The 26972-nt window shown below is 43.9% G+C and overlaps 1 protein-coding gene across 3 annotated transcripts in view; it reads left to right on the top strand.

The window, feature by feature from the left end:
• The window catches only part of SLF2 (SMC5-SMC6 complex localization factor 2), a 317833-nt gene that overhangs the window by 178834 nt on the left and 112027 nt on the right, over positions 1-26972 (top strand). For all 3 annotated transcript variants that reach the window (XM_063961913.1, XM_063961915.1, XM_063961914.1), the window contains one exon: positions 22378-22545. In XM_063961913.1, coding sequence (XP_063817983.1) covers positions 22378-22545 — 168 coding nt within the window. The remainder of the gene's footprint in view (positions 1-22377; positions 22546-26972) is intronic.

Below are 26972 nucleotides of genomic sequence, written 5' to 3'. Positions count from 1 at the left end.
GACCATTCCCTCTCCTGCAGGAAAAATCGGAGGAGGGTCTCCTAGATGAGGAGGAGGTAGTCAGTTGAGGCAATTATTGATGTCAGGCCTTAGGAGGAGGATGCGGAAGTCAAGGGGTGAGAATCCCTTATTGACGTGGTAAAGTAGGTCCTTATCTTCAAGGAAGAAGTTAAGAAACCTGAAGTCTTTGATTTATTTGAGTCTCAGAAAATGCAAAGAGCAGTTTATCCGATTCCTCAATCTCTCCAAAATCAAATGAGAGAAGCATGGAAGCAGCCGGATATACGCTTCCAAATCCCCAGAAAATTCAAGGCTATCTACCTACTACCCAAGGGTGTCATGTCTAAGTGGGAGGTTCCGCTGATTGTGGACGCTTCCTTGGCTATTCTGTCAAAAGACAATCCTACCTATACTGAATGTGACTACACTAAAGGATGCTTCAGATCATAAATTAGAAACTGCACTAAAATCTATTTTTGTGGCTGCAGGAGCATCATAGAGGCCTACGATTTTTAGTGCTTGGGTCAACAAGGCTATTGTTGCATTGTCTGGTCAATTTGTTCAGGCAGTAGCGGAGAATAACAGCCAAAAAGAAATAGGTAGATTTTCCCGGTGTTGCTTGTGAAATCCACTTATCTAATTCTGGACCAAATAAAGCCTCCCCTACAAAGGGGATCGCCTCCACTGCCTTCTTTGAATAAGAATCCACCTGCCATTCTCTGAGCCACAGAATTCTTCTGGCCGAAATAGCCGAAGCAGAGATGCGTGATGCTATCCTACTAGCATCTTTTGTAACTTGGCAAATGTACGTAGGCGACTCACGGATATGCTCCGCTAAACAAACTTTTTGCCTACCACGTATCCTAGGACTACGCCACAGGTCAGGAGAAATTACTCTGGGCCGGTGTTTAATTCCTTTTCGGTCTCAATCCTTTCGAACTAGAAGAGGTTTTGGAGGTCAAGCTTGTGGAAACAGAAGCAGAGGCCAATTCCAGTCCACGGCCCGAAAACAGGACTCTAAACCTACTGACAAGACCGCGGCATGAGTTTCTCCCAGCTCACCGTGGGTCTCCTATGATGGGCGCAGAGTTTGTAAGGTTTCAGGACACCTGAAAAGAAACCTCACCAGAAGTCTGGATCAACAATATTATTTCCCAGGGATACAAAATAGATTTTCTGAACCGACCACAGTCAGTTCTTTATAACAGGCTTTCCTCTGTGCTATTACATAGCTATTCAAAAGTTACTTCAGACGGAAGTAATTATGCCTGTCCCGATTTCTCAAAGTGGAACAGGATTTTACTCATTTGTTTTGTTGTGCCAGAACCGGATGGATCCGTCAGACCAATCCTCGATTTAAAGGTGTTAAATCAGTTCCTGACGGTCTACAAGTTTAAGATGGAATCAATACAGTCAGTTATTGCGGATCTGGAACAAAGTGAGTTCATGGTGTCAATGGACATAAAGGATGCGTTTCTCCATGTCCCAATTTGGGCCCCACACCAAGCCTATTTACGGTTTGCTGTGGGCAAAACTTGTTACCAGTTCAGAGCCCTTCCGTTCGGTCAATCATCAGCGCCGATAATCTTCATGAAGATCATGGCAGTCACGGTAGCGAAATTGAGATCGTTAGGGGTAACGATAATACCGTATCTGGATGACATTATCAAGGCTCCCTCTCAGGATCAATTGATCCGAGATGCTCAGATCACTCATTAGTTTCTGATTCGACGCACTTGGATTGTGAATTTCAAGAAAATCCAATCTGCAACCAACGTAGGTGGATTCAGTTCCTGGGTCTCATTTTAGATACGGTACATCTGAAGGTGTTTCTCCCAGAAGAAAAGATTCGAAACCTCATGGAAATGGTTCGTCAGGTTCTGCAGAACCAGACGGTCTCTCTGCATCTTTGTGTACGGCTTCTAGGGAAGATGGTAGCATCCTTCAAAGCGATCCAATACAGCAGGCTTCATTCCAGACCTTTACAGCTGAATCTGAATGCCCAGGGATCAGGCATGCATTTACTTCTCCCCTGAAGGATTCGCTTGTCACCCAAAGCCAGGACTTCGCTAATTTGTTGGTCGGTCCACAAGAACCTAGCGGCAGGAAAGAAATTTGGAATCTGGGATTGGAAGATTTTGACTATAAGATGGCTTTGGATGGGGAGCTGTGCTAGAAAACCATCAGTTTCAGGGAAGATGGTCATCGCAGGAGAGCAGTCTGCCAATAAATGTCCTAGAGTTAAGAGCCATTTACAATGCACTTCTGATGGCGGAAGACCTAGTGTGAGCGTGCAGTCGGACATTGTGACTGCAACCGCATACATTAACAGTCAGGAACAAGAAGCCAAAAGGCTTTAAAGGAGGCCACAAAGATTCTGTCTTGGACAGAAAAGTGCAATATTATTCTGTCGGCAGTTTTCATTCCAGCAGTGGACAACCAGGAAGAGACTACCTCAGTCGTCGGGATATGCATCCAGGAGAGTGGTGTCTACATCCGCAGGTATTCGAGGCCATGGTAAGAAGGTGGGGTCTGCCACAGATAGACCTAATGGCCTCTCTGAACAACCATCTGCTGCCAAGATATGTGGCCAGGACGAGGGATCCAGCAACAGAGGCAGTGGACGTGCTGGCGATTCCCTGGACTTAGGATTTGGTGTACATTTTCCCGCCATTTCCCCTGTTACCGAGAGAGTTGAAAAAGGTGAAACGGGAAAGAGCGTGGGTGTTTTTAATAGCACCAGACTGCCCTCGCAGAAGTTGGGACTCAGACCTGAGGGGACTCCAGGCGGAAGATCCTTGGAAGCTGCCGAAGAGGGAGGACCTGTTGTCACAAGGCCCATTCCTTCACCCAGATCTGAATCATCTACGTTTGACGGCGTGGTTCTTGAGACCAGGATACTAAGAGACAAGGGTATCCCAAGATCAGCTATTCCTACCATGTTGGTGGCAAGGAAGCCAGTCACGGCGGCACATTACTATAGAATTTGGAAGAAGTACATAGACTGGTGCCAACCTAGGTGTTGGATCCCCAGAGAGTTCAGTCTTACTAAACTGTTGAGGTCTCTCCAAAATGGTTTGGATGGAGGTTTGAGATTAGGATCTTTTGAAGGTACAGATCTTGGCCCTCTCTATCCTTTTTCCAGCGACATCTGGCATCCTTGCAGGAAAACAAGAAAAAATAGTAATAGAGAACTGCTGCTGCGGTGGAGATGTTTAAAGGAAGTCACTCAACAACCATGGCAATATAGACAAAAAATATATATACATCACCTCTGTGCTCATCAAATCTCTAAAATGAATATACACAATCAGACAAATATGTTTGGCTATTATAGAGTTCAAAGTCTTTAGATGGAAAAATGTGTAATAATAGCGAGTCTGTTCCAATACAATTTCTCCTTAGACCCCTTTCTATCGGTGAAGTAGCGTAACGGAAAAATGATAGGGTGCGTACTGTACTCGCGTTACAACCTGATGTTATCCTCACATAAAGTTATTTTTTGTTTCTATGTCGCGTGATCCTTGATATTTCTTTTTCTTCTCTGAAGGGAGAGTGATGAACTTGTTTCCTCGGGGAGAGAGGAAAGAGGAAGGGGAACAAGAAGAGGCCCAATAGTGTAGTATGTCTTTTTCCCAAGTGTAGATTTATTTCAATAGGATTTTTTTCCTTTTCTTATTCTCTTAGAATAATGGTGTTCGTACCATACTCACATCCATAAAGAGGAAGTGAACACATGTTTGTATCTTTATTCGATTAGAATACGATATTTCTAATCCCGTATCTCCCAGGAGGGGTCACCCGACATAAGTGAGACAAATAATAGATGTATGGGGCGTACCCAACTCACACTTCAATGCGTGGAGACACGTCCATAAAGGTATCTTTGGAATATCTTATAACTTCTTAGCTTCAACCTGTGGCCCCGTCCCTCCGATACAAGGGTGTATATGTACGGAAAAAATTGGATGTCAGGAACACAGTAGGAATATATAAAAAAAAAGTAATTTTATTACATAATGAACAACAGGATAAAAGAAATAAAAATAAAAATTAACTAAAAAAGGCTGTGGACACCTGGTCATAACAGGGGGAGGTGGATGTAACAAGATGGGTGGAGAATATAAACGTCCGGACTTTCTCACCTCAAATTATGCAGCCCAAGTTAGTCACAGGTGATCCTGGCCCTCACACCAACGTGTTTCGACTATATGTCTTTCTCAAGGTGTGTGATGAGGGGGCACCAGTACAGATATTTATACTCCAGGACAGGAAGTCCTGTAAAGGGGGCGTGGTTTGAGGTCTTGCATAACAGTTTTAAACTATGACCCATTTAATACAACTTAGATATACAAACAGTCCTAAGTGACTATTCCTCTAGTTTTCACAGGCTTAAGGGGCATAAAAAGACCGTAAATATAGTATAGAGACCGCTGTGTGCTCCACTTCTTGTACCGTGGAACGCACAGACCTCCGGATATCCCAGCTGTGTGTTTCACTTGGTGACAGCGGGACATCCGGGCAATCGGCCGGAAGTGGTATGGCGCCGTGCGTTCCACACCTAACGTAGGGAAACGCACATGTTTCTGGCAACAGCCGCCCCGCCTCCCTTATGACTGAGTTCTGGGGGTGTACACTGTATTCAGCCACTGTGCGCTCCACACAACACATAGTGGAACACACAGCCAGTGCATTATTTACAACTGATTGACATGCACGGAACAGAGTTAAACATACATCCAATAATAAATGGAGATAATATATAAATTTTAGAGTCAAACAGAAATGGGCTGTAAACCTCTGAAATAGAAATTAAACAGAAAATTTATATCTCCAAATACCTTAAAAGAGCTAATAATATAAAATAATAATTTAAATTGACAGATGTATAGATTATGATAACAAGGGGAAGAGAATCCACTTACAACGAGTGATCCCAATGAGTGGAGTGTAAAAGGAGAAAGGTGGCTGTATAATTATGTAAAACTATACGGGTCTTGATCATTTCTATAAAAGAGGGTCAATGAAAATAACAAGTAAGTGTTTTATAAGAACCATTTGATTTTCAAATTCTACATTTAGACCTTTTGGTTTCAGGGTTTCTAGATTAAAAATGGTTCTCATTTCCATTCTTGCTAGTCTTTCTTCTGCGTCTTCCCCCCCCCAGTTTCCCGAGGCCACCTGAATACCACAGAAAGAGACCAATTCTGAAATTTTATATTCGTGTTCTTCCTTAAAATGTGCAGATACACCATGTGTTGTGATAATGCTGATTTAGATTACCTTATAACTTCACAATAATGGGTAAGAGACACAGTACGCAATTGGCGTATGGGGTACCGTAAGGGAACGTATTTGGCGTAGCATACGCTAGGCCGTGATCGAGACGCACATGCGGCACGCTCGCTCACAGCTTAATGCGTGGAGTCGAGCACGCTATAGGCGAGCGACTACCGTAATGCTACGCTATCAGCGTAGCGGACGCTCGAGACCACGAGGAGATCACGAGCGGCGCAGACGCTCACAAGATGACAATCAGTAAACCTTGAATGTAACACACAGAAAGGATATTCTTATACTGTAGACCTTGTACTGAAACACTGTAGCTATATAACGCTGCTTAACCTTGTTTACACTAAAGCTGTTTGAGCGATAGACGCTCCTATTACCCTCTGCAATATAATGATCACACAATACCGTGCTAAGGATCCAACACCTTTACTAACAAGCTTTTAGTTATATCGAAAAGGGGTAAAACAGTTACAAGTCATACACTACATACTAACATATAATTCTAACAGAATATCTAGACAGAAATATACAATAACGTTACAATCTTAAACTAAACAGAGATAGAGAGAGAATGTGGCCAATACAAACAAAGAGCGATATAATCACAGAGAATTACTTACACACACTGGGAACGATCGCAGCGCAGCCTGGTACCAGCCCCGAGTTAGTCAATATGAAAACCGTTTGTGGAGAGTGAGGGAGCTGTTCAGGCTGGCTGATCTTATATACACTGAGTACAGTATACTACAAAGGGACCTACAATCTCATTGTTCATTGGACACAGGAATGTCTCATCGCATCATATCAAAAGGTCATAGGTTAGTTTGAACAGGTGGGCTGTGACTATTTCAAACAGCTCAGGTGGGTGGGAATCTCCGGATTCCCGCCGCATGGATAATGAACTGCAAAATATAGAATATGTCCAGAAACTACTAATGGCCATAACTACACGCAGGAGCGATTAATCTTTACCTAACCAACACCGGATTATTGCTATAAAAATACTCTTCGGTTAGGTACCAGACACCACTGTTCAACCTTAATCAGACCCTTTGTACAACAAAAAGAGGGATTCCAGAGTCCGTGAACAAGTCACATTAACCAAACTTACAGTTATCATTAAGGGGAACATTATCTATAAAACGAGCTATTTGGTTCTATTATTAAACGATTGAGTCGCCCGCTAGACGCACACAAACTCTACCGTAAATGCACATACCACGCGCTCGAGCGCATGGCCGAGGCGCCATCACGCGGCTGCGTATATCCACACGCACGGGAGAGAATGTGCACGTGCAGCAGGCACGCGCATGAGGTGCATATATGGCAACGTGCAGCGTGATATTTTTCTGACTTTGACAGTCCACCCTTTGGCAGTCATCAATAACTGCCACTTCCTAAAACAGTTCAAAAAGAGAAAAATATATGTCATGTAAAAATACATTTCTATGATTGGGTAAGGGAGAAGAGAGGAAGGTGGGAAAAAGGTATGACCTAGTGAGATAGTAGAAGCATGTATGTATGAGTCCATGTTTGAGGGGTCATGTATCATCGTGCCGTACGTGTTTTAAATCAAGCTTCGAGGTATTGCGAAGTATACATTTGAATTCCTTCTTATCCCATATTACGGGCCTGTGGATGGGCTGTCAAACTTTACCGAGCTCTTTTCGGCTTTTGGTTGCAACAAAATGGGGGAGCACATTTTAGTTGATGATACATGAATGGGGGGATATGCGAGTGCTGATATCTGCGCCTGTATTCCCTATCGACTATGTGTGTCATTACCTGAAGGTTGTAGAGATGAAGATAAGAAGCAATTATGGTAAATGCAGTCATAAACTATGTGAGTTTAATGTACATTTGCCGATTGAGGTCTTGTCTGATGTCTTATCTCGATGTACATGTTGACTGTAGTCTCCCGATGCTTTTGCTATAATTGCTTGAGCAAAAAGCTTTCTCAATGTCCATAGACTTACAATCTTTGAAGTGTTGGGCTATCGTAAAATTTTAGAGTCACTAGGGAAAATGGGGGTCTATGGCATTGTCCATCAATGGTCTGTTGTAAAAGGTTGTCAAATTCTTCTTCCAAGCGGATGTCTTTGTACCTTGGAGGAAAACAAAGGAGAAACGGGTGAAAGAAACGGACCGTGGAATCACATTTTCATCACAACATTGTCTCTATCGTTGGGTCATACATCAAATTTGTTGTTGTTAGTACAGTGTCCTCACTTCTTAAACTCGTCACTCGGGCACTACGTTTACACTTCGTTAAAACCCGAACGCATCTAAATATCAGACCGACCAATATGATGACACCCAGAATACACAAAAGAAATTTCCCTACATCCATGATAATACCTTGGGCCCATTCTCCTAAACCAGAGAACCAATTTCGTGGGTTCAACCATGACACCCAACTGGTCAGCTCATTACCCACAGCAGCAAGGGTGAGATTGTGTTTCCTTCGGAACTCCCATTTTAATTGTAAAATGTCATCCATCTTATGGTCTATGACCTCGGCTGGGTCCTCCGTGCTGTTTGTAATATACGTGCAGCACTTGATTCCATATTGAGTTGCCAGGGTTACACAATACCCGCCTGTCACAGCTGTGAGGTAATTGAGAATCATCCTATGCTGAACCAGTTCTGTTTTGTAGGCTTGTAACTCTTTCCCAGTGTACCTGAATGTGTCGTCATACATTTCGGTGATATTGTCTAATAAATTTGCAAGCGCAGATATATATTTATAATTTATCACTCCTCTAGCGGTACGAGTGATATCTAACGCGAGTAGGAATTGAATCCCGGTGGATTCATGGATCAGGTCAGAGGCTGAATGCTCTGTTCTTTCTATCAGGTGCCGTTTAACGATGTGCTCGTAATGAGTGTGAGTATAAGGAGCTTGGGCACTGCGGTGAATATCTTTCATTTTAGTGTGGGATACAGTCATTACCTCAGGCAGTACTTTTCCAATATAACATAACCCTTCTGAGTTTGGGGCAAGCCACTTATACGCCTTCCTCCCGCATATGAAATATGCATCATCGGGGAGAACATATGGGACGGAGTGTGACATAACCATATTACAGATTTTCTATGTGAACTCTCCTAACCCTAATTCTTCCATCTGTTTAGTACACGTATCAGTTTGTACGATCTGTGCACAGTATCCTGGTGATACTTCTCCAACTCGCATGATCCTACTTCCTAAGGTGTACCTATACCGAAAGAATTTCCTATGGTCGATTATCTGGCGTATAAGTTCTGTGTCTATGGGCAATCTGTCGGCTCTATGTGAGAATGTCATGGTTTGATTACTCCATGACACTTCCCAATTTCCCGGCTTTCGGGGATTGGAAATGTTAAAGCACACTAAGGACCTATCCACATGATATTGGTGGAGCTTCAAACTAGGAGGACTAGAGATATTAAACCTCTTGTCCACCGGCCTCCCACCACTTAGCTCAAGTACCTCTCCTACAGTTAAAGGGAATGGTACTAATCCTGATTTACTATGGCCTTGAGGTACTTGAGAGCATACCCAACAGTCTGTCTGGTTTAACACTTTACCCACTAAGGAGTGATAGTCACTCAATGGATGCCGGTCCATGTGGACATTAAAACTGGACTGACATTTCTTTATGCACCCATCCTCAACTATATTGTCACAATGCCTACAGATGCAGTTTTCTTCAGCTAACAATCCTTCGCAATTCCTTCTATTGTCAATGCTACCAGATCGTTTTCTGATACTCGCCTTTACTCGGAGATTATGTTGTTCTTGGAAATCTACGCCTGCATCCTTGTCATCAGAACCCATTCCCGATCCTTTCTCGACCTCCATGGTACTCTCACCGAAACAGACTGCTCTGGTCAACATCATGGTCAACAGGAAAATCTGAATCACAGTCTCTTGGGGCAAGTCCATCTTTGAGGAGTAAAAGGGGAAAAATAAGAACGGGGAAAGGAAATAGGAGGGAGGTGGGAACTGGAGAAAATAACAAATGGGAAAAAGAAATCTGGCTCGACAAGCTTCCGGTCTTGTTATTCTCCGCGCTCAGGTGTCGTCTCAATCCTCCCTGAACAGACACTCTAGTGATACAACCTCTACCGTCTGTTCTTTATCACGGGACCTCTCTGGGTCAGTGACCTTTTTACAATGAGACGAATGGACCCAAGTCTCTCTCTCTGCAACCTTCAAAGCAGTTGTGCTGGTCAATAAGACTTGATATGGTCCTTCCCATCTGTCAATAAGGCAACCTGAGCGTAGAAAATTCCGTATCATTACATAATCCCCAGGTTCAATGTCATGACAATTACTGTCTGGCAAATCGGGAATCACCAACTTTAGATTATCATTCTGATTCCTCAATTGCTTACTCATCTTAACCAAGTACTTTACGGTTACTTCATTGTTACATTTCAAATCATCCTGGGGGTTAATCATAACATGGGGTTGTCGACCAAACAGAATTTCAAAAGGAGACAGATTAAGAGGGGACCTGGGAGTGGTTCTGATGCTGTATAATACGATTGGCAAAGCTTCAGGCCATAACAGTCCTGTTTCAGTCATTACCTTGCTCAATTTATTTTTAATAGTGCTGTTAACTCTTTCCACCTTTGCACTCGCCTGGGGGCGATACGGAGTATGCAGCTTACTATTAATTCCCATCAACTTACACACTGTTTGAAAGACTTCACCTGGAAAGTGGGTACCCCTATCACTTTAAATTATTCTAGGGATACCGTACCTACACACACATTCCTGCACAATTTTCTTTGCAGTAAATACAGCGGTATTTGTGGCCGCAGGAAATGCTTCAACCCAATTTGAGAATACATCAATACAGACCAAAACATACTTTAAATTTCTACAAGGTGGCAATTGTATGAAATCAATTTGTATCACCTGGAAAGGGCCATCTGTTGGAGGGATATGAGATGGCTCTGTCGGTATTGCCTTTCCGATATTCTTCCTCAAGCAGGTGAGACATGTCATCGCTCTCTTACCCGCATGGGAAGAAAATCCTGGGGCGCACCAATAAGCTCTTACTAGCTTGCACATCCCTTCTTTGCCTAGATGAGTCAGCCCATGTGCTGCTTCCGCTAGACTTGGAAGGTATGCTCTTGGTGCCACTTGTTTACCATGTCCATCTGTCCAGAGTCCTGAGGACTCCTGGTCATATCCTTTTGACCTCCAGACTGCCTTTTCGTGTGGGGAACACAAATTTTGCATTTCACACAATTTCTGTGTGTTTACAGTATTAAATACCATCAGTCGTGTACTATCTGTTTGTATGGGGTTACTAGCTGCTGATTTAGCAGCTTCGTCTGCTCGGCTGTTACCAAGTGATACCGGGTCTTGGCTATACGTGTGAGCTTTACACTTGATAACAGCCACTCTGTCGGGTTCCTGTATCGCTGTTAGAAGTCTTTTGATGTGGGCTGCATGCGCTACGGGTGTGCCAGCTGCCGTCATGAAATTTCTGAGGCGCCATAGGGCTCCGAAATCATGGACTACTCCGAATGCGTACCTAGAATCTGTGTAGATATTGGCTGACTTGCCCTTAGCCAATTCACATGCTCTGGTTAGGGCAACCAGTTCAGCAACTTGTGCTGAGTGAGGTGGGCCTAGCGGTTCTGCTTCTGTGGTACCTTGGTCATCTACGACTGCGTATCCAGTACACAAGTCTCCCGAGTCCGTCTGTCTGTGACAACTACCGTCAGTGTAGAAAGTAAAATCTACATCTTCCAGTGGGTTGTCACTGATGTCAGGCCTTGCCGTGAAATTTTGGGTCAAATATTCCATACAATCATGTGTGTGTCATCCTCTGTATTAAATCCTCCTTCACCATTACTCTCATCCTCCACCCTTTGTGCCTGTCCAGGCACACCTGGGAGATACGTTGCAGGATTTAATGCGCTGCATCTCCTTATGGTAATGTTTACGGGGGCCATCAATGCCAATTCCCATCTTGTAAACCGCGCTGATGAGACGTGTCTGGTTTGGGCAGAATTTAGTAAGGCTGACACTGCATGTGGTGTATGAATTGTGAGGTTGTGTCCTAGCACTACATCTTCGCTTTTTGTAACTAGCAATGCTATCGCTGCAACACTTCGCAAGCATGTGGGGAGGGATCGCGCTACCGTGTCAAGCTGGACGCTGTAGTAAGCTACCGGCCTGCTGGCATCACCATGCTTCTGGGTTAGGACACCTGCTGCGCAACCAGCACTCTCTGTTCCGTACAGCTCAAAGGGTTTCCCATAGTCAGGCATACCTAATGCTGGTGCCTGTGTTAGGCACTGTTTTAGTCTTTCAAATGCCATCTCCGATTCGTCTGTGTGCGAAATCCGATCAGGTTTGCTTGATGAGACCATCTCCTGCAAAGGTAAGGCCAGTATGGAAAAACCTGGGATCCAGTTACGGCAATACCCACACATTCCTAAAAACGTTCTAATCTGTTGCTGGGTTTGTGGCAGGGTCATGTTACGAATTGCTTGAATTCTATCAGCGGTAAGGTGTCTCAGTCCTTGTGTTAGACAGTGTCCCAAATACTTCACACGAGTCTGGCATAATTGTAACTTGTCTTTGGAAACCTTGTGTCCTGTGTCTGAAAGATGAGACAGGAGCTGTTTCGTATCTCTCTGGGACGCTTCCAATGAATCTGAACACAGTAGTAAATCGTCCACGTACTGTATCAATACTGATCCGCTCACTGGTTGGAAAGACTGTAAACAATCATGCAGAGCTTGTGAGAAAATACTTGGACTGTCTATGAAACCTTGGGGTAAGCGAGTCCATGTATATTGAACTCCTCTGTATGTAAATGCAAATAAGTATTGGCTGTCAGGGTGTAGAGGTACCGAGAAGAAAGCGGAGCAGAGGTCAATCACAGTGAAAAATTTGGCAGTGGGAGGGATTTGCATTAGGATGACAGCTGGATTTGGCACTACGGGGAATTGACTCTCAACTATTCTGTTGATCCCTCTTAGATCCTGCACTAATCTGTAACCCCTCCCCCCACTCTTTTTAACAGGAAAGATGGGACTATTTGCAGTGCTGGACGTCCTTACCAGAATGCCCTGTTGTAGCAAGCGCTCTATTACAGGGTAAACTCCTAACTCCACCTCTGGCTTCAGAGGATATTGTGGGATTTTTGGAGCTATCCTACCATCTTTTACTTGCACAACTACTGGGGCTACATTTGCCATCAATCCAGTGTCTTGTCCATCTTTGGTCCAAAGTGACTCCGGTATCCGTGAAATCATTTCTTCTACCTTGGACGGACACCTATTTATAGTAACGGTGTGTGACATTAATCTTGTTGGGGAGTCTAGCATATCTTGCGCTTCCTGAGCGTGGTTTTCGGGTATGTCCAAGAACACACCTTCAGGAGTACAGTATATGACGCATCCCATTTTGCACAGTAAATCTCTCCCTAAGAGATTAGTCGGAGCCGATGCAGCCAGCAGGAAAGAATGCTTGGTATGCAAAGGCCCTATCGTAATCTCTGCGGGTTTGCTTAAAGGGTAGTGCTGTACTACTCCTGTTACTCCCATGGCTGGAATTGTTTTACCAGTGGTTCTCATGCCCACGGTCGAATTTATCACTGACTTGGCCGCCCCCGTATCTACAAGGAAATTTAGAGATTTACCAGCTACATCAATTGTGACCTCGGGTTCACTTCCAAGGTTCGCAATTAACTTCACTGGCTGCAGATTACATGTGTGGCCTCGCCCCTATGGTGCGTGGTGGCCTCCCTGTATTGCGCTGGCAGCTATTACCTGTGAAGGGGGTAAATGGGATCTATCAGTGACTTGCCAGTCTCTTTTTGAGGGATACCTTTTTGTTTCCCCTGCGTGTGGCTCATAACTCCGCCTCTGCGGTCCTTGCTCCCAATTTCGTGTGTCATGTCGTTGTCTAGGGGGTTGGTATGATCTTTGTGCATTCTTTGATTTACGGTCTCGTGCAAAATGTCCCTCTTTATGACAGTAATAACAAGTTACCACATTTGACTTACCCACAGGGGTCGGAGATTTATACAGAGATGGCCTTGTGGTCAGGGCCTGTATACTTACGGCCATTAACTTATCACTTTGTGACTCCCTGTGTCTGGTGATATTCCGTTCATGATCAACAGCAGCCTCTCTCAAAGTAGCCACCGACAGACCTCGCCAACATGGTTGGGTGGTCTGTACCCTTGTCCTTAATACTTCTTTTAAACCTTCCATTAACACAGATACTGCTACTGCTCTATGATTTACATTTGTCGAAATGTCTTCTATGCCTGTATACTTTACCATTTCCTGTAGTGCCCGATGAAAATAATTAGCAGCTGTTTCTCCCTCTTTTTGTTTGATGGAAAATATTTTATTCCATTTGGCAACAGCTAGAAAATACTCTAACTGTAAATTTATTCTCTTTTCATTATCTTGGTTGTACACATCCGTAAGGGGTACATCTTCATCTAATTTACAGTCAGCTAAAAATCTTGCTGAGTCGACATTGGAGGGTAAACATGCCCTCAGCAATATCTGCCAGTCTTTGTTATTGGGCTCCACAGTATTTCCTAGATCTCTAATGTATTTCTGACTAGCAGCTAGATCTTTCCTAGGATCAGGGAATTCAGACACCATTGTTCTTAATTCCATTCGGGTAAAGGGGCAGTGCATGGCGATGTTTCTGACAGGAGTGATTCCTGAAGTGTCAGTTTTCCCATTTGGCACTGCTATTACCCTAACGGGATTAAGTCCAATAACATCCTTCTGAGTAGATTCTACAACATGTGGTGAAATGGTTTCAGCATAGTGTATGGTGCCGTACTTACCAGATGATACGACCTCACCTGTCCCTCCGCTAGGGGGCTTTGACGCTAATCTTACGGGTTGGGCCGTGCCCACTGTTGTTTCTGCTATGGTGGCTGCTAGAGAGAGTGCCGATATTGTTGTTGGCTCATCCTCTTGATCACACTCCTGGGGAAAGTTTAAAACAGGGTACAGCTTGCACGGGTTAGTATTTGCATCAATAATCTTAGTCACATTATTCTTAACATTTATACAGTTACTAAGTGCATGTTTATCATTCACCAGTGTGCCATTCTCTGTGACCACCTGCTCTCCTGTTATGTATGGTGGCGGTGGCGCCGTGGCTATCAGTTTCTTGATAGGGTTAGATCCAGCCGCCTGAGCCAATCCTCTCTGTATTTCACCCTCCTGCTGCCATAACTGTAAATAGTCATAATGTTTGATTCGTCTCTTTGCAGATTTAATGAGACATATCCTTCTCCTTAGATTTTGCAACACATCTGGGCTAAAACTGCCTACCCGTGGGAACTTTTCCCCATCGTGCACAGTCATTCTTTCCCATTCATCGCACAAAACCTCTGTGTGTGATCCGTATTTCTCACACATTACATACCTTGCCGACCCGATTGGTCGGTTTACTAAGTCAACCCGAACCGAGGTTGATCGTCCCCTACCTGAACAACTGGACCCCATCCTTGCAGGTGTTGCTTTCACTACCTCTGACCTTCAAATCAGGGTCTTCAGCAAACCCTTACAAAACCAAGATGTCCTGGGCTGGCCGGCGGCGAAGTTTACCGAGTACTCCACTCACTCGCCCACGTCGACCAATACGCCCACACACTGCCTTAGCGCTGGCGTACTCAACCTAGGGCCCCTGCGACCTGAACCTCTATTTACTGGAACATGTGGGTGTGATCCGAAGAGCACTTAACCCTTTCCAGTAACTATTGGTTGTTGGATAGTTCCCAAGTGACTAGCGAACTTCCCTTAAAATAATAAAATATTACACAAATCACGTTAGAATGTACAAATAGCGTTTATGACCCCTCTAGCGTACGCAAATGGTACTGGGTCAAGTTACTAACTAATGCACACAATTACGTGCGGTACAATCGTTCTGCACATAAGCAACTAAACTTATGTGCGGAGCGACCAGTGGAATCGAAAATTGTGGCTGCGAATTCCTTCAGCCTGAGCTTAATGGCCTATATGGGTATCGCACCAACCCTTTCTGGTGTTGTGCTACTCTTTATCTATAGCGGACTTCTTAGTCTGCTGTACCTGGACCTCCTGGTCTGTCTGGACCTCCTGGTCTGTGCTACAGTATACCTCCCGGTCTGCTTTACTCTAATGCTCTTTTTTAATGTCTAACAAGGGATGCCTCCCAAGCCACCATGCAGTCACTTACACGTATGTACCTTCACGAGAACTCGATTTCCTTTAGTTCAACCCCAAAAATTTTTAGAAACATATATATGTATACACACTCTTTCACCTCATATACACTTTACTTTCGTTTCTGCGCAGAAATCCCTTTCATTCAGTAACATAGTTCAGTCCAGATGAGTTGCAAATTAGAGAAGGATCTATTAGCTTAAAATTTTGGACACTGAAATTGACTTGCGCTATTATCGCGTTACCTCCTTTTCGCCTATTTAAAATAATACTATCGTGTGATTTGTATTATGTGGGCGTACCCAGACGCTCCGTTGCGTAATATACGGTCCGTGCGTCGACCCTTGCGTCGCGTACACTCGTTCTGCCCCTTGTTAGAGACACGTGTACGTAAGCCAGGTATGTCCACAGTAACACAACTAACACGTTTATCAATGTAAATGACCTTTAATTGTAATCATCTACTGAACACCACACAGAACTTCCTTGTATTTTAGGCAAGCCGTGTGCGTGTTTTACAAATTACTTCCTTACGTATTAATATTAACTTTTAACTACCAATAGCAACAAATCTTTCTCAGCACGTTATCAATTGTGAAATGGCAAACAGGAAGGTGATATGTGAAAATACACAAATGAAAAGAGATACAGTTGTGTGTGTGCGTGCGTGTGTAAGCAAAACAGAAATAAACAGTTTTAAAAAACACTAGCGTATTGTTCTTACCTCCGGTTCCGGATCCCACCAGCACTCCTTCAATCTAGCGAAACAGACGCTTATCTAGTCAGCACTACTGTATCCCGATACGAAGGGAATCTGCCTCCCCGCCCTTGCTGACGGATAACGTTTGTTTTCGCTAGTGCGGATATGTGGAGGACGGACGAGCCGCCAATTGATAATGCTGATTTAGATTACCTTATAACTTCACAATAATGGGTAAGAGACACAGTACGCAATTGGCGTATGGGGTACCGTAAGGGAACGTATTTGGCGTAGCATACGCTAGGCCGTGATCGAGACGCACATGCGGCACGCTCGCTCACAGCTTAATGCGTGGAGTCGAGCACGCTATAGGCGAGCGACTACCGTAATGCTACGCTATCAGCGTAGCGGACGCTCGAGACCACGAGATCACGAGCGGCGCAGACGCTCACAAGATGACAATCAGTAAACCTTGAATGTAACACACAGAAAGGATATTCTTATACTGTAGACCTTGTACTGAAACACTGTAGCTATATAACGCTGCTTAACCTTGTTTACACTAAAGCTGTTTGAGCGATAGACGCTCCTATTACCCTCTGCAATATAATGATCACACAATACCGTGCTAAGGATCCAACACCTTTACTAACAAGCTTTTAGTTATATCGAAAAGGGGTAAAACAGTTACAAGTCATACACTACATACTAACATATAATTCTAACAGAATATCTAGACAGAAATATACAATAACGTTACAATCTTAAACTAAACAGAGATAGAGAGAGAATGTGGCCAATACAAACAAAGAGCGATATAATCACAGAGAATTACTTACACACACTGGGAACGATCGCAGCGCAGCCTGGTACCAGCCCCGAGTTAGTCAATATGAAAACCGTTTGTGGAGAGTGAGGGAGCTGTTCAGGCTGGCTGATCTTATATACACTGAGTACAGTATACTACAAAGGGACCTACAATCTCATTGTTCATTGGACACAGGAATGTCTCCTCGCATCATATCAAAAGGTCATAGGTTAGTTTGAACAGGTGGGCTGTGACTATTTCAAACAGCTCAGGTGGGTGGGAATCTCCGGATTCCCGCCGCATGGATAATGAACTGCAAAATATAGAATATGTCCAGAAACTACTAATGGCCATAACTACACGCAGGAGCGATTAATCTTTACCTAACCAACACCGGATTATTGCTATAAAAATACTCTTCGGTTAGGTACCAGACACCACTGTTCAACCTTAATCAGACCCTTTGTACAACAAAAAGAGGGATTCCCGAGTCCGTGAACAAGTCACATTAACCAAACTTACAGTTATCATTAAGGGGAACATTATCTATAAAACGAGCTATTTGGTTCTATTATTAAACGATTGAGTCGCCCGCTAGACGCACACAAACTCTACCGTAAATGCACATACCACGCGCTCGAGCGCATGGCCGAGGCGCCATCACGCGGCTGCGTATATCCACACGCACGGGAGAGAATGTGCACGTGCAGCAGGCACGCGCATGAGGTGCATATATGGCAACGTGCAGCGTGATATTTTTCTGACTTTGACAGCTGGTAACCCTTTTTTGATGTTTCTAAGGTGCTCACTCTCCTTTAGTTTTCTTGTTGTCCTTCCCACGTACTGCCTTTCGCATTTGCATTGTATGAGGTAAACTACATTCTTACTTTCACAAGTTATGAAGTCTCTGATTTCGTGTTCCTTCATGTTATTGGTGGATGTGTAGCGGGTTATGACCGATTCTTTGCACTTGCAATTCCGGCACATCTGGCATTATCCACATCTGTGGAAACCTTTGGTCTTAATGTTTGTAATCCTCTTCGGGTTCGCGAGTGCACTTTTTACTACGTGTTTACGTATATTGTCTGCCTTACTATATTCAAATCGTGGCTGTTTAGGTACATAATCCTTTATGACTGGGTCCTGGAGTAGTAGACCCCAATTCTTTTTAATCTTCTCGAATTCCTTCTACTGACTATTGTATTTGGTAATGAAAGTCACCATTCTCTCTCCACCATCCTTATTTTCCCTTTTCATTGGTCTCCGTTGGTCTTATCATAAATTCCCTGTTTGCATCTTTTATATTTTTCATACGATTCCTCTAGTGTTTTAATGTTGTATCCCTTCTTTCTAAATTGGTTCTTCAAGGTTGTTCCTTGGTCCTGATAATCTCTTATTCTCGAGCAGTTCTTTCTAATTCTAAGAAACTGCCTACTAGGAACCGAAGATAACCAGTTTAGATGGTGGTTACTGCTAGAGGGAATGAATGAATTACAATCCGAAGGATTATTATAAGTCTTAGTCTGTATCATGTTTTCCTCTATAACTATAGATAAAAAAAATTATGGATTCTTTACTTTCCTGGAACGTCACCTTGATGTTTTCGAGTTAGTATTCAAAAAAAAATCGCAAAAAGTATCTAACGAAGTATCGTCTCCGTTCCAAATAAACACAATATAATTCTATATATCGCTTCCATAGCAACAGGTTCACCCCGAATACACTGATTTTTCTTTCCAATGGGCCATGAACAGGTTGGCATAACTCGGGGCGAACCTTGTGCCCATGGCTGTCCCATGTAATTGTAGATAATATGAATTATCAAACTAAAAAAGTTGTTGTTGGTTAGAATGAATTCAATACTTTCCAAAATAAGATAGCATATCTTGTTGGAGATGTTCTCTCTAGAAGAATGCAGTTGCCTCCAGGCCATGTTGATGGCCAATGGCTGTTTACAAAGATGTGACATCAGCCGCCACTAGTATTAAATCAGGTGACCAATTATTGGACTGAAATTCTTAAATGATGGCAGTAGAGTTATTCAGATAGGAACTGGTCTTCTGTACTACTGGTTGTAAAATGTAGTCAGCATATTGTGATAAATTTGATGTAATTGACTCAGTTCCAGCTACTATGGGTCGACCTGGAATGATGTAGGTTATCCTTGTGGATTTTCGGGAAGGTATTTATAACTATGGTGTGGATGGATGTGCAATGATATATTTCCGTTCCGTTTCCGTAATGACCTTCTTACGTTCATATTTAGTCAAAAGATCTTGCATTTTCTTGGATACTCCTTCCGATGGGTTTCCTCTGAGTCTTTTGTATGTCTTATCCCCATATGGTGTCTCTATTTCCCTTTTGTAGTCATCTGTATTTTGTACGACTATTGCGCCTACTTTGTCTGCAGGTTTAATCGTAATCTGTGTGTTTAATTTGAGTCCCTTTTAAGGCTTCTCTTTCCCTTTTTGACATATTAGATTTATACGTACTCCTAAAGGTGGTATTCTCAATTTCTTCATTTACTATTTTTTCGAAACTCTCAATGAAGCAGCCTTTTTTAAAGGTCGGGGGAAAAAACAGACTTAGGTTTGAAGATGCAATTGGCCCCTTCCTGTTGCTCCATATTATTACTTTGATCATGAAAAAAAAATTTTAAGTTAAGTTTTCTAATGAATCTTTGAAGATCAATATAGGCCTCAAATTTGTCCAGTTTACTGGAGGGTGCAAATTTTAACCCTTTTTTAAGGACATTTTCTTTATCTTCATTTAGGACATGACAACTCATATTATAAATTCTTGTATACGTGGTTTCATCTTTATGGTCTTCCATTCCCGTAGTACTAGTTAAATCATCATGGATGGATTTTTTTTTGTTTTTCCTTTTAGAATGATGTGATCACTGATGTTTCTTCGATAAAGTCAGTCCTCGTTTCCTCTCTTTGTTACTGTTTTCTGTTGAATCTGCCTCTTTTCCGTCCTTAAAAAACCTCATCATCCTCTTCATAATTCCTTAGCAGATTGAATCTTTCTCATGTTCTCACTGCGAACTCTGATGCGGTAAGTCCCCTGGCATATTCTTGTTCTCTTCCCCTCTCCTTTTCTTCAAAGGTCGGTCTGTAGGGTCTTCTATAACTGGAAGTATATTTCATATGATTTTCTCTTCTGGTGTCTTCTCATAAACTGTTCCTGTCGGTCCCTAGATTTCCAATTCTTTGCTGGTCTCCATGGTTCTCTGTACGAGTTCCTTCTTGATGTTGTTCTGTACCGTAGACTTTTCAGATTTTGTCTCCATTCTGGAATATCCCAGTCCTCCTTTGTCTCAAACCTAGGGTTCTTTGGACTTGAAGAAGTTCCTCTCCTTCCTGGTTTGTAGATGTTGAGCCCCATCTTTGAAATCATTCATATCTCTATCATATTTCTTTTTTTTCTTTTGCATAAGCTCCTTCTCATTCTCCGCAATTTTATCCACAATCTCTTGTTCCATTTCTTTGTAATTCTGTAAGTCCACGAGTGGTTCCACCGTGATCCTTAATGCTTCGATTTCAGTCTCTAGTTCCTTTAACTCTTTACTTCTATCTTGGACAATCAATCTCATTAATGACATGGAGTATGAATCAATGATTCGAAGCCACTCTTCTTCAAAGGCCGATGATTTATTAGTAAAGGTGGGTAGTTAGTCTATCCTAAGCCCTCTAGGTATTATTTCTTCAGCAGGATATCTTTCCAGGGCTATTACCTCCCACCAAATCTTGCCTGCCTTAATAAGTGCCCACTCTAGTTTAGTCATAATACTTTCTAAGTCTTCATCTACCAACTCTGCTGAATCATGTTTATCACCAAACATTTCCTCATACCTGTCCTTCCTTACATTTCTGTGTAAGAACATTTTAGAAAACGGTGTTCTAAAAAATATAAGGCAGCAGTGGTTCTTCTATACGAGTGATGCAATTAAACAAGAAAAAATGCAGGAAGTTCAGACAAGGGGGGAAATTTACTAAGCTCCCGATTTTGACCGAGATGGTGTTTTTTTCTTCAATGTGTCATCTCGGGAATTTACTAAACTCAAATCTCGGCAGTGATGAGGGCATTTGTATTTTTTTGGAACTCAAAGAAAAAAATTACGAATGAATACACCATCGGTCAAATACGCCTGTTATTTGGTAGAACTCGGTAATTTACTAAAAAGTGTAATTCCCAAACACTGCCGGCAAAAGCCAAACACTGCCGTGAAAAAATACAAATCATAAAAAAATGCTAAAATAAAACAGACCTGCTTTTTTTTACCGTGTTCTGATAGGCATGCACGGATCCATGAGAGTTGTATCTAGCTATCAAGCAAGCAAGCATATATTGCTTGTGGTAAGAGAATTCCTTTTTCTGGTTGGTGCCACCAAATCCGTAATAGCCTGATGGGCTGCGGCTAGAGGAGCTTCCACTACACAACTTTGCAGCGCTGCAACGTGGACATCAGCACACCCGTTCACTTGTTTTTACAAGCTTGACACGTTTGCATCAAGAGATGCAAATTTTGGACGTTTGGTTCTTCAGGCTTCGGACAGCACTCCCGCCCATGGGAGTATCTTTGGGACGTCCCCACCTGTCTTAAGATCTCCAGTGTCCCCTAATGGATGAAAGAGAAAAGAGGATTTTTGTACTTAACGATAAATCCATTTCTCTGAATCCACTCGGGAACACTGCACGCCCGCCTCGGTGCTGTCAGCCTGCGTGTTCTTCTAAATTTTGTTAAAACCGTTTGCTTAATATGTTATTAATTCTTGGTTGCTTTTTGACGTGTTGGTATGGTTGGTTCCTTCCCTTACGGCTTTGATTTTTCATGTTCCCTCTTCTCTCTGTCTATTTTTCAACCTGGAGGGATAGGGGGGTGTGAAGGTAGAGGAGCCAGCTGTGCATAATTTTTTTAGATTGTGCTACCTCTGGTCTGCAACCGTCACACCCCAGCTGTGTAAAATCTCCAGTGTCGCCTAGTGGATGAAAGAGAAAAAAAATAAATCTATTTTTTCCCCCCAGAATACAGCAATGGGTCGTCATTGTAACAACTCATGCAGGAGCATTTTTATTTTATTTTTGAATACAGTTACAAGCACAATTTTTCCAAAGCTGCACCTTGAATCTGCTCAAATATTAATAGACACCATATGGATTTTGCTACCTCCGGTCTGCATCCTTCACATCCCAGCTGTCTAAGATCTCCAGTGTTCCCGAGTGGATTCATAGAAATGGATTTATCGGTAAGTAGCAAAAGCCTCTTCTTTTTTTTCTTTTTTTCTTGTTGTTGAAGCATTTTCAATGATTATATTTCATGTTTCAGTGCAGATGTATACATTCTGAAACTGTTATGTAATTTGCTTTACAGAGCCTTTTTAAATAAATTTACTGTCGTCACAAATGCCATACCAGACCATCATCCAGGGGAGGAAATCTTCCACTTGTCTGCATCTGGATCATTATTCAATCACTGTACCCTTGACCTAAAACATTCTGCGTTTTCTGGAGGGAGCTCTGAGGATAGTGTCATCTTCAGGTAAAATACATGAAATAAAAGCGTTTTGTGACTGTGGCTGCCAAATTAGTGTAAGGGATTTCTACTTGTATGTTCTATCTTATTCCAAAAATACCTAGAAAATCACTTCCATAACAACATATTTCTCTAACGTCCTAAGTGGATGCTGGGGACTCCGTAAGGACCATGGGGAATAGCGGCTCCGCAGGAGACTGGGCACATCTAAAGAAAGCTTTAGGACTAACTGGTGTGCACTGGCTCCTCCCCCTATGACCCTCCTCCAAGCCTCAGTTAGATTTCTGTGCCCGACGAGAAAGGGTGCACACTAGGGGCTCTCCTGAGCTCTTTGTGAAAGTTTTAGTTTAGGTTTATTATTTTCAGTGAGACCTGCTGGCAACAGGCTCACTGCATCGAGGGACTAAGGGGAGAAGAAACGAACTCACCTGCGTGCAGAGTGGATTGGGTTTCTTAGGCTACTGGACATTAGCTCCAGAGGGACGATCACAGGTTCAGCCTGGATGGGTCCCGGAGCCGCGCCGCCGGCCCCCTTACAGAGCCAGAAGAGCGAAGAGGTCCGGAAAATCGGCGGCAGAAGACGATCCTGTCTTCAGATAAGGTAGCGCACAGCACCGCAGCTGTGCGCCATTGCTCTCAGCACACTTCACACTCCGGTCACTGAGGGTGCAGGGCGCTGGGGGGGCAGCGCCCTGAGACGCAATAAATCGATAAAAACCTTATATGGCTAAAATAAATGCATCACATATAACTCCTGGGCTATATGGATGCATTTAACCCCTGCCAAAACATGCAGAAAAACGGATGATAAGGACGCCGAGAAAGGGGCGGAGCCTATCTCCTCAGCACACTGGCGCCATTTTCCCTCACAGCTCAGTTGGAGGGAAGCTCCCTGGCTCTCCCCTGCAGTCACTACACTACAGAAAGGGGTTAAAAAAGAGAGGGGGGCACAAATTAGGCGCAGTATAAACAATACAGCAGCTATAAAGGGAAAAACACTTATATAAGGTTATCCCTGTATATATATAGCGCTCTGGTGTGTGCTGGCAAACTCTCCCTCTGTCTCCCCAAAGGGCTAGTGGGGTCCTGTCCTCTATCAGAGCATTCCCTGTGTGTGTGCTGTGTGTCGGTACGTTTGTGTCGACATGTATGAGGAGAAAAATGATGTGGAGACGGAGTAGAGTGTCTGTAATAGTGTTGTCACCCCCTAGGGGGTCGACACCTGAGTGGATGTACTGTTGAAATTGCGTGACAGTGTCAACTTTGTATTAAAGACAGTGGTTGACATGAGACAGCCGGCTACTCAGCTTGTGCATGTCCAGACGTCTCATACAGGGGCTCTAAAGCGCCCGTTACCTCAGATACAGACGCCGACACGGATACTGACTCCTGTGTCGACGGTGAAGAGACAACTGTGATTTCCAATAGGGCCACACATTGCATGATTGAGGCAATGGAAAATGTTTACACTTTTCTGATAATATGAATACCACAAAAAAAAGGGGTATTATGTTTGGTGAGGAAAAACTTCCTGTAGTTTTCCTGAATCTGAGAAATAAAATGAGGTGTGTGATGATGCGTGGGTTTCCCCCCGATAACAATTGATAATTTCTAAAAAGTTATTGGCAGTATACCTTTTCCCGCCAGAGGTTAGGGTGCGTTGGGAAACACCCCCTAGGGGGGATAAGGCGCTCACACGCTTGTAAGAACAAGGGCTCTATCCTCTCCTGAGATGGCCGCCCTTAAGGATCCTGCTGATAGAAAGCAGGAGGGTATCCTAAAATATATTTACACACATACTGGTGTTATACTGCGACCAGCAATCGCCTCAGCCTGGATGTGCAGTGCTGGGTTGGCGTGGTCGGATTCCCTGACTGGAAATATTGATATCCTAGATAAGGACAGTATATTATTGCCTATAGAGCAATTAAAAGATGCATTTCTATATATGCATGATGCACAGCGGAATGTTTGCCGACTGGCATCAAGTATAAGTGCGTTGTCCAATTCTACCAGTAAAATGGTCAGGTGATGCGGATTCCAAACGGCATTTGGAAGTATTGCCTTACAAAAAAAAAGGGGATGTACCCCTGGTCGCCTCTCAAAATAAGACGCCGTATTATCAGGCGCAGTCCTGGTTGGCAAGCGGACAAAAGGGTTCCTCTTTTCTGCACGTGACAGAGGGAGAGGAAAATGGCTGCAGAGATTAGCCAGTTCCCAGGAACAGAAACCCTTTTCTGCCTCTGCAAAGCCCTCAGTATGTCGCTAGGGCTTTACAAGTTCAGGCACGGTGGGGGCCCGTTCTCAATGAATTTCAGTGCGCAGTGGGCTCACTCGCAAGCAGACCCCTGGATCCTTCAGGTAATATTTTCAGGGGTACAAATTGGAATTCGAGACATATTCCCCTCGCCGTTTCCAAAAGTCTGTTTTACCGACGTCTCCCGCTGACAGGGAGGCAGTTTTGGAAGCCATTCACAAGCTGTATTCCCAGCAGGTGATAATTAAGGTACCCCTCCTGCAACAGGGAACGGGGTATTATTCCACACTATTGTGGTACCGAAGCCAGACGGCTCGGTGAGACCGATTTTAAAATCTAAAATCTTTGAACACTTACATACAGAGGTTCAAATTCAAAATTGAGTCACTCAGAGCAGTGATTGCAAACCTGGAAGAAGGGGACTACATGAGGTCTCGGGACATCAAGGATGCTTACCTTCATGTCAAAATTTACCCTTCTCACCAAGGGTATCTCAGGTTATGGTACAGAACTGTCACTATCAGTTCAGACGCTGCCGTAGGGATGGGCCACGGCACCCCGGGTCTTTACTGAAGTAATGACCGAAATGATGATATTCCTTCGAAGGAAGGGAATTTTAGTTATCCTTTACTTGGACGATTCCCTGATAAGGGTAAGATCCAGGGAACAGCTGGAGATCGGTGTAGCACTATCTCAGGTAGTGTTGCGGCAGCACGATTGGATTCTCAATATTCCAAAATCGCAGCTGGTTCCGACGACTTGTCTTCTGTTCCTAGGGATGATCCTGGACACAGTCCAGAAAGAAGGTGTTTCTCCCGGAGGAGAAAGCCAGGGAGTTATCCGAGCTAGTCAGGAACCTCCTAAAACCGAACCAAGAGTGCATCAATGCACAAGGGTTCTGGGTAAAAATGTTGGCTTCCTACGAAGCAATCCCATTCGGCAGATTCCACGCAAGACTTTCCAGTGGAACCTACTGGACAAATGGTCCGGGTCGCATCTTCAGATGCATCAGCGGATAACCCTGTCACCAGGGACAAGGGTATCCCTCCTGTGGTGGTTGCAGAGTGCTCATCTTCTAGAGGGCCGCAGATTCGGCATCAGGACTGGGTCCTGGTGACCACGGATGCCAGCCTGCGAGGCTGGGGAGCAGTCACACAGGGAAGGAATATCCAGGGCTTATGGTCAAGCCTGGAGACATCACTTCACATAAATATCCTGAAGCTAAGGGCCATTTACAATGCTCTAAGCTTAACAAGACCTCTGCTTCAAGGTCAGCCGGTGTTGATCCAGTCGGACAACATTACGGCAGTCACCCACGTAAACAGGCAGGGTGCCACAAGAAGCAGGAGGGCAATGGCAGAAGCTGCAAGGATTCTCCGCTGGGCGGAAAATCATGTAATAGTACTGTCAACAGTATTCATTCCGGGAGTGGACAACTGGGAAGCAGACTTCCTCAGCACGACCTCCACCCGGGAGAGTGGGGACTTCACCCAGAAGTCGTCCACATGATTAAAAAACTCGACAGGTATTGCGCCAGGTCAAGAGACCATCAGGCAATAGTTGTAGACGCTCTGGTAACACCGTGGGTGTACCAGTCAGTATATGTGTTCCCTCATCTGCCTCTCATACCCAAGGTACTGAGATTGATAAGATGGAGAGGAGTAAGCACTATATTCGTGGCTCCGGATGGGCCAAAAAGGACTTGGTAACCGGAACTTCAAGAGAGGCTCACGGAGGATCCGTGGCCTCTACCTCTAAGAAGGGACCTGCTCCAGCAAGGATCCTGTCTGTTCCAAGACTTACCGCGGCTGCGTTTGACGGCATGGCGTTTGAACACCGGATCCTGAAGAAAAAAAGGCATTCCGGATGAAGTCATCCCTATCCTGATCAAAAGCCAGGAAGGATGTAACCGCAAAAACATTATCACCGCAATTGGCGAAAATATGTTGAGTTGCGCGAGGCCAGTAAGGCCCGACGGAGGAAATTCAACTGGGTCGATTCCTGCATTTCCTGCAAACAGGAGTGTCTATGGGCCTGAAATTGGGGTCCATTAAGGTTCAGATTTCGGCCCTGTCAATTTTCTTCCAAAAAAGAACTGGCTTCAGTCCCTGAAGTTTAGACGTTTGTAAAAGGGGTACTGCATATACAGCCTCCTTTTGTGCCTCCAGTGGAAATT

Source organism: Pseudophryne corroboree, chromosome 3, assembly GCF_028390025.1.
Source record: "Pseudophryne corroboree isolate aPseCor3 chromosome 3, aPseCor3.hap2, whole genome shotgun sequence".
Lineage (NCBI taxonomy): Eukaryota > Metazoa > Chordata > Amphibia > Anura > Myobatrachidae > Pseudophryne > Pseudophryne corroboree.
This window is presented reverse-complemented; position numbering and strand designations above follow the sequence as displayed.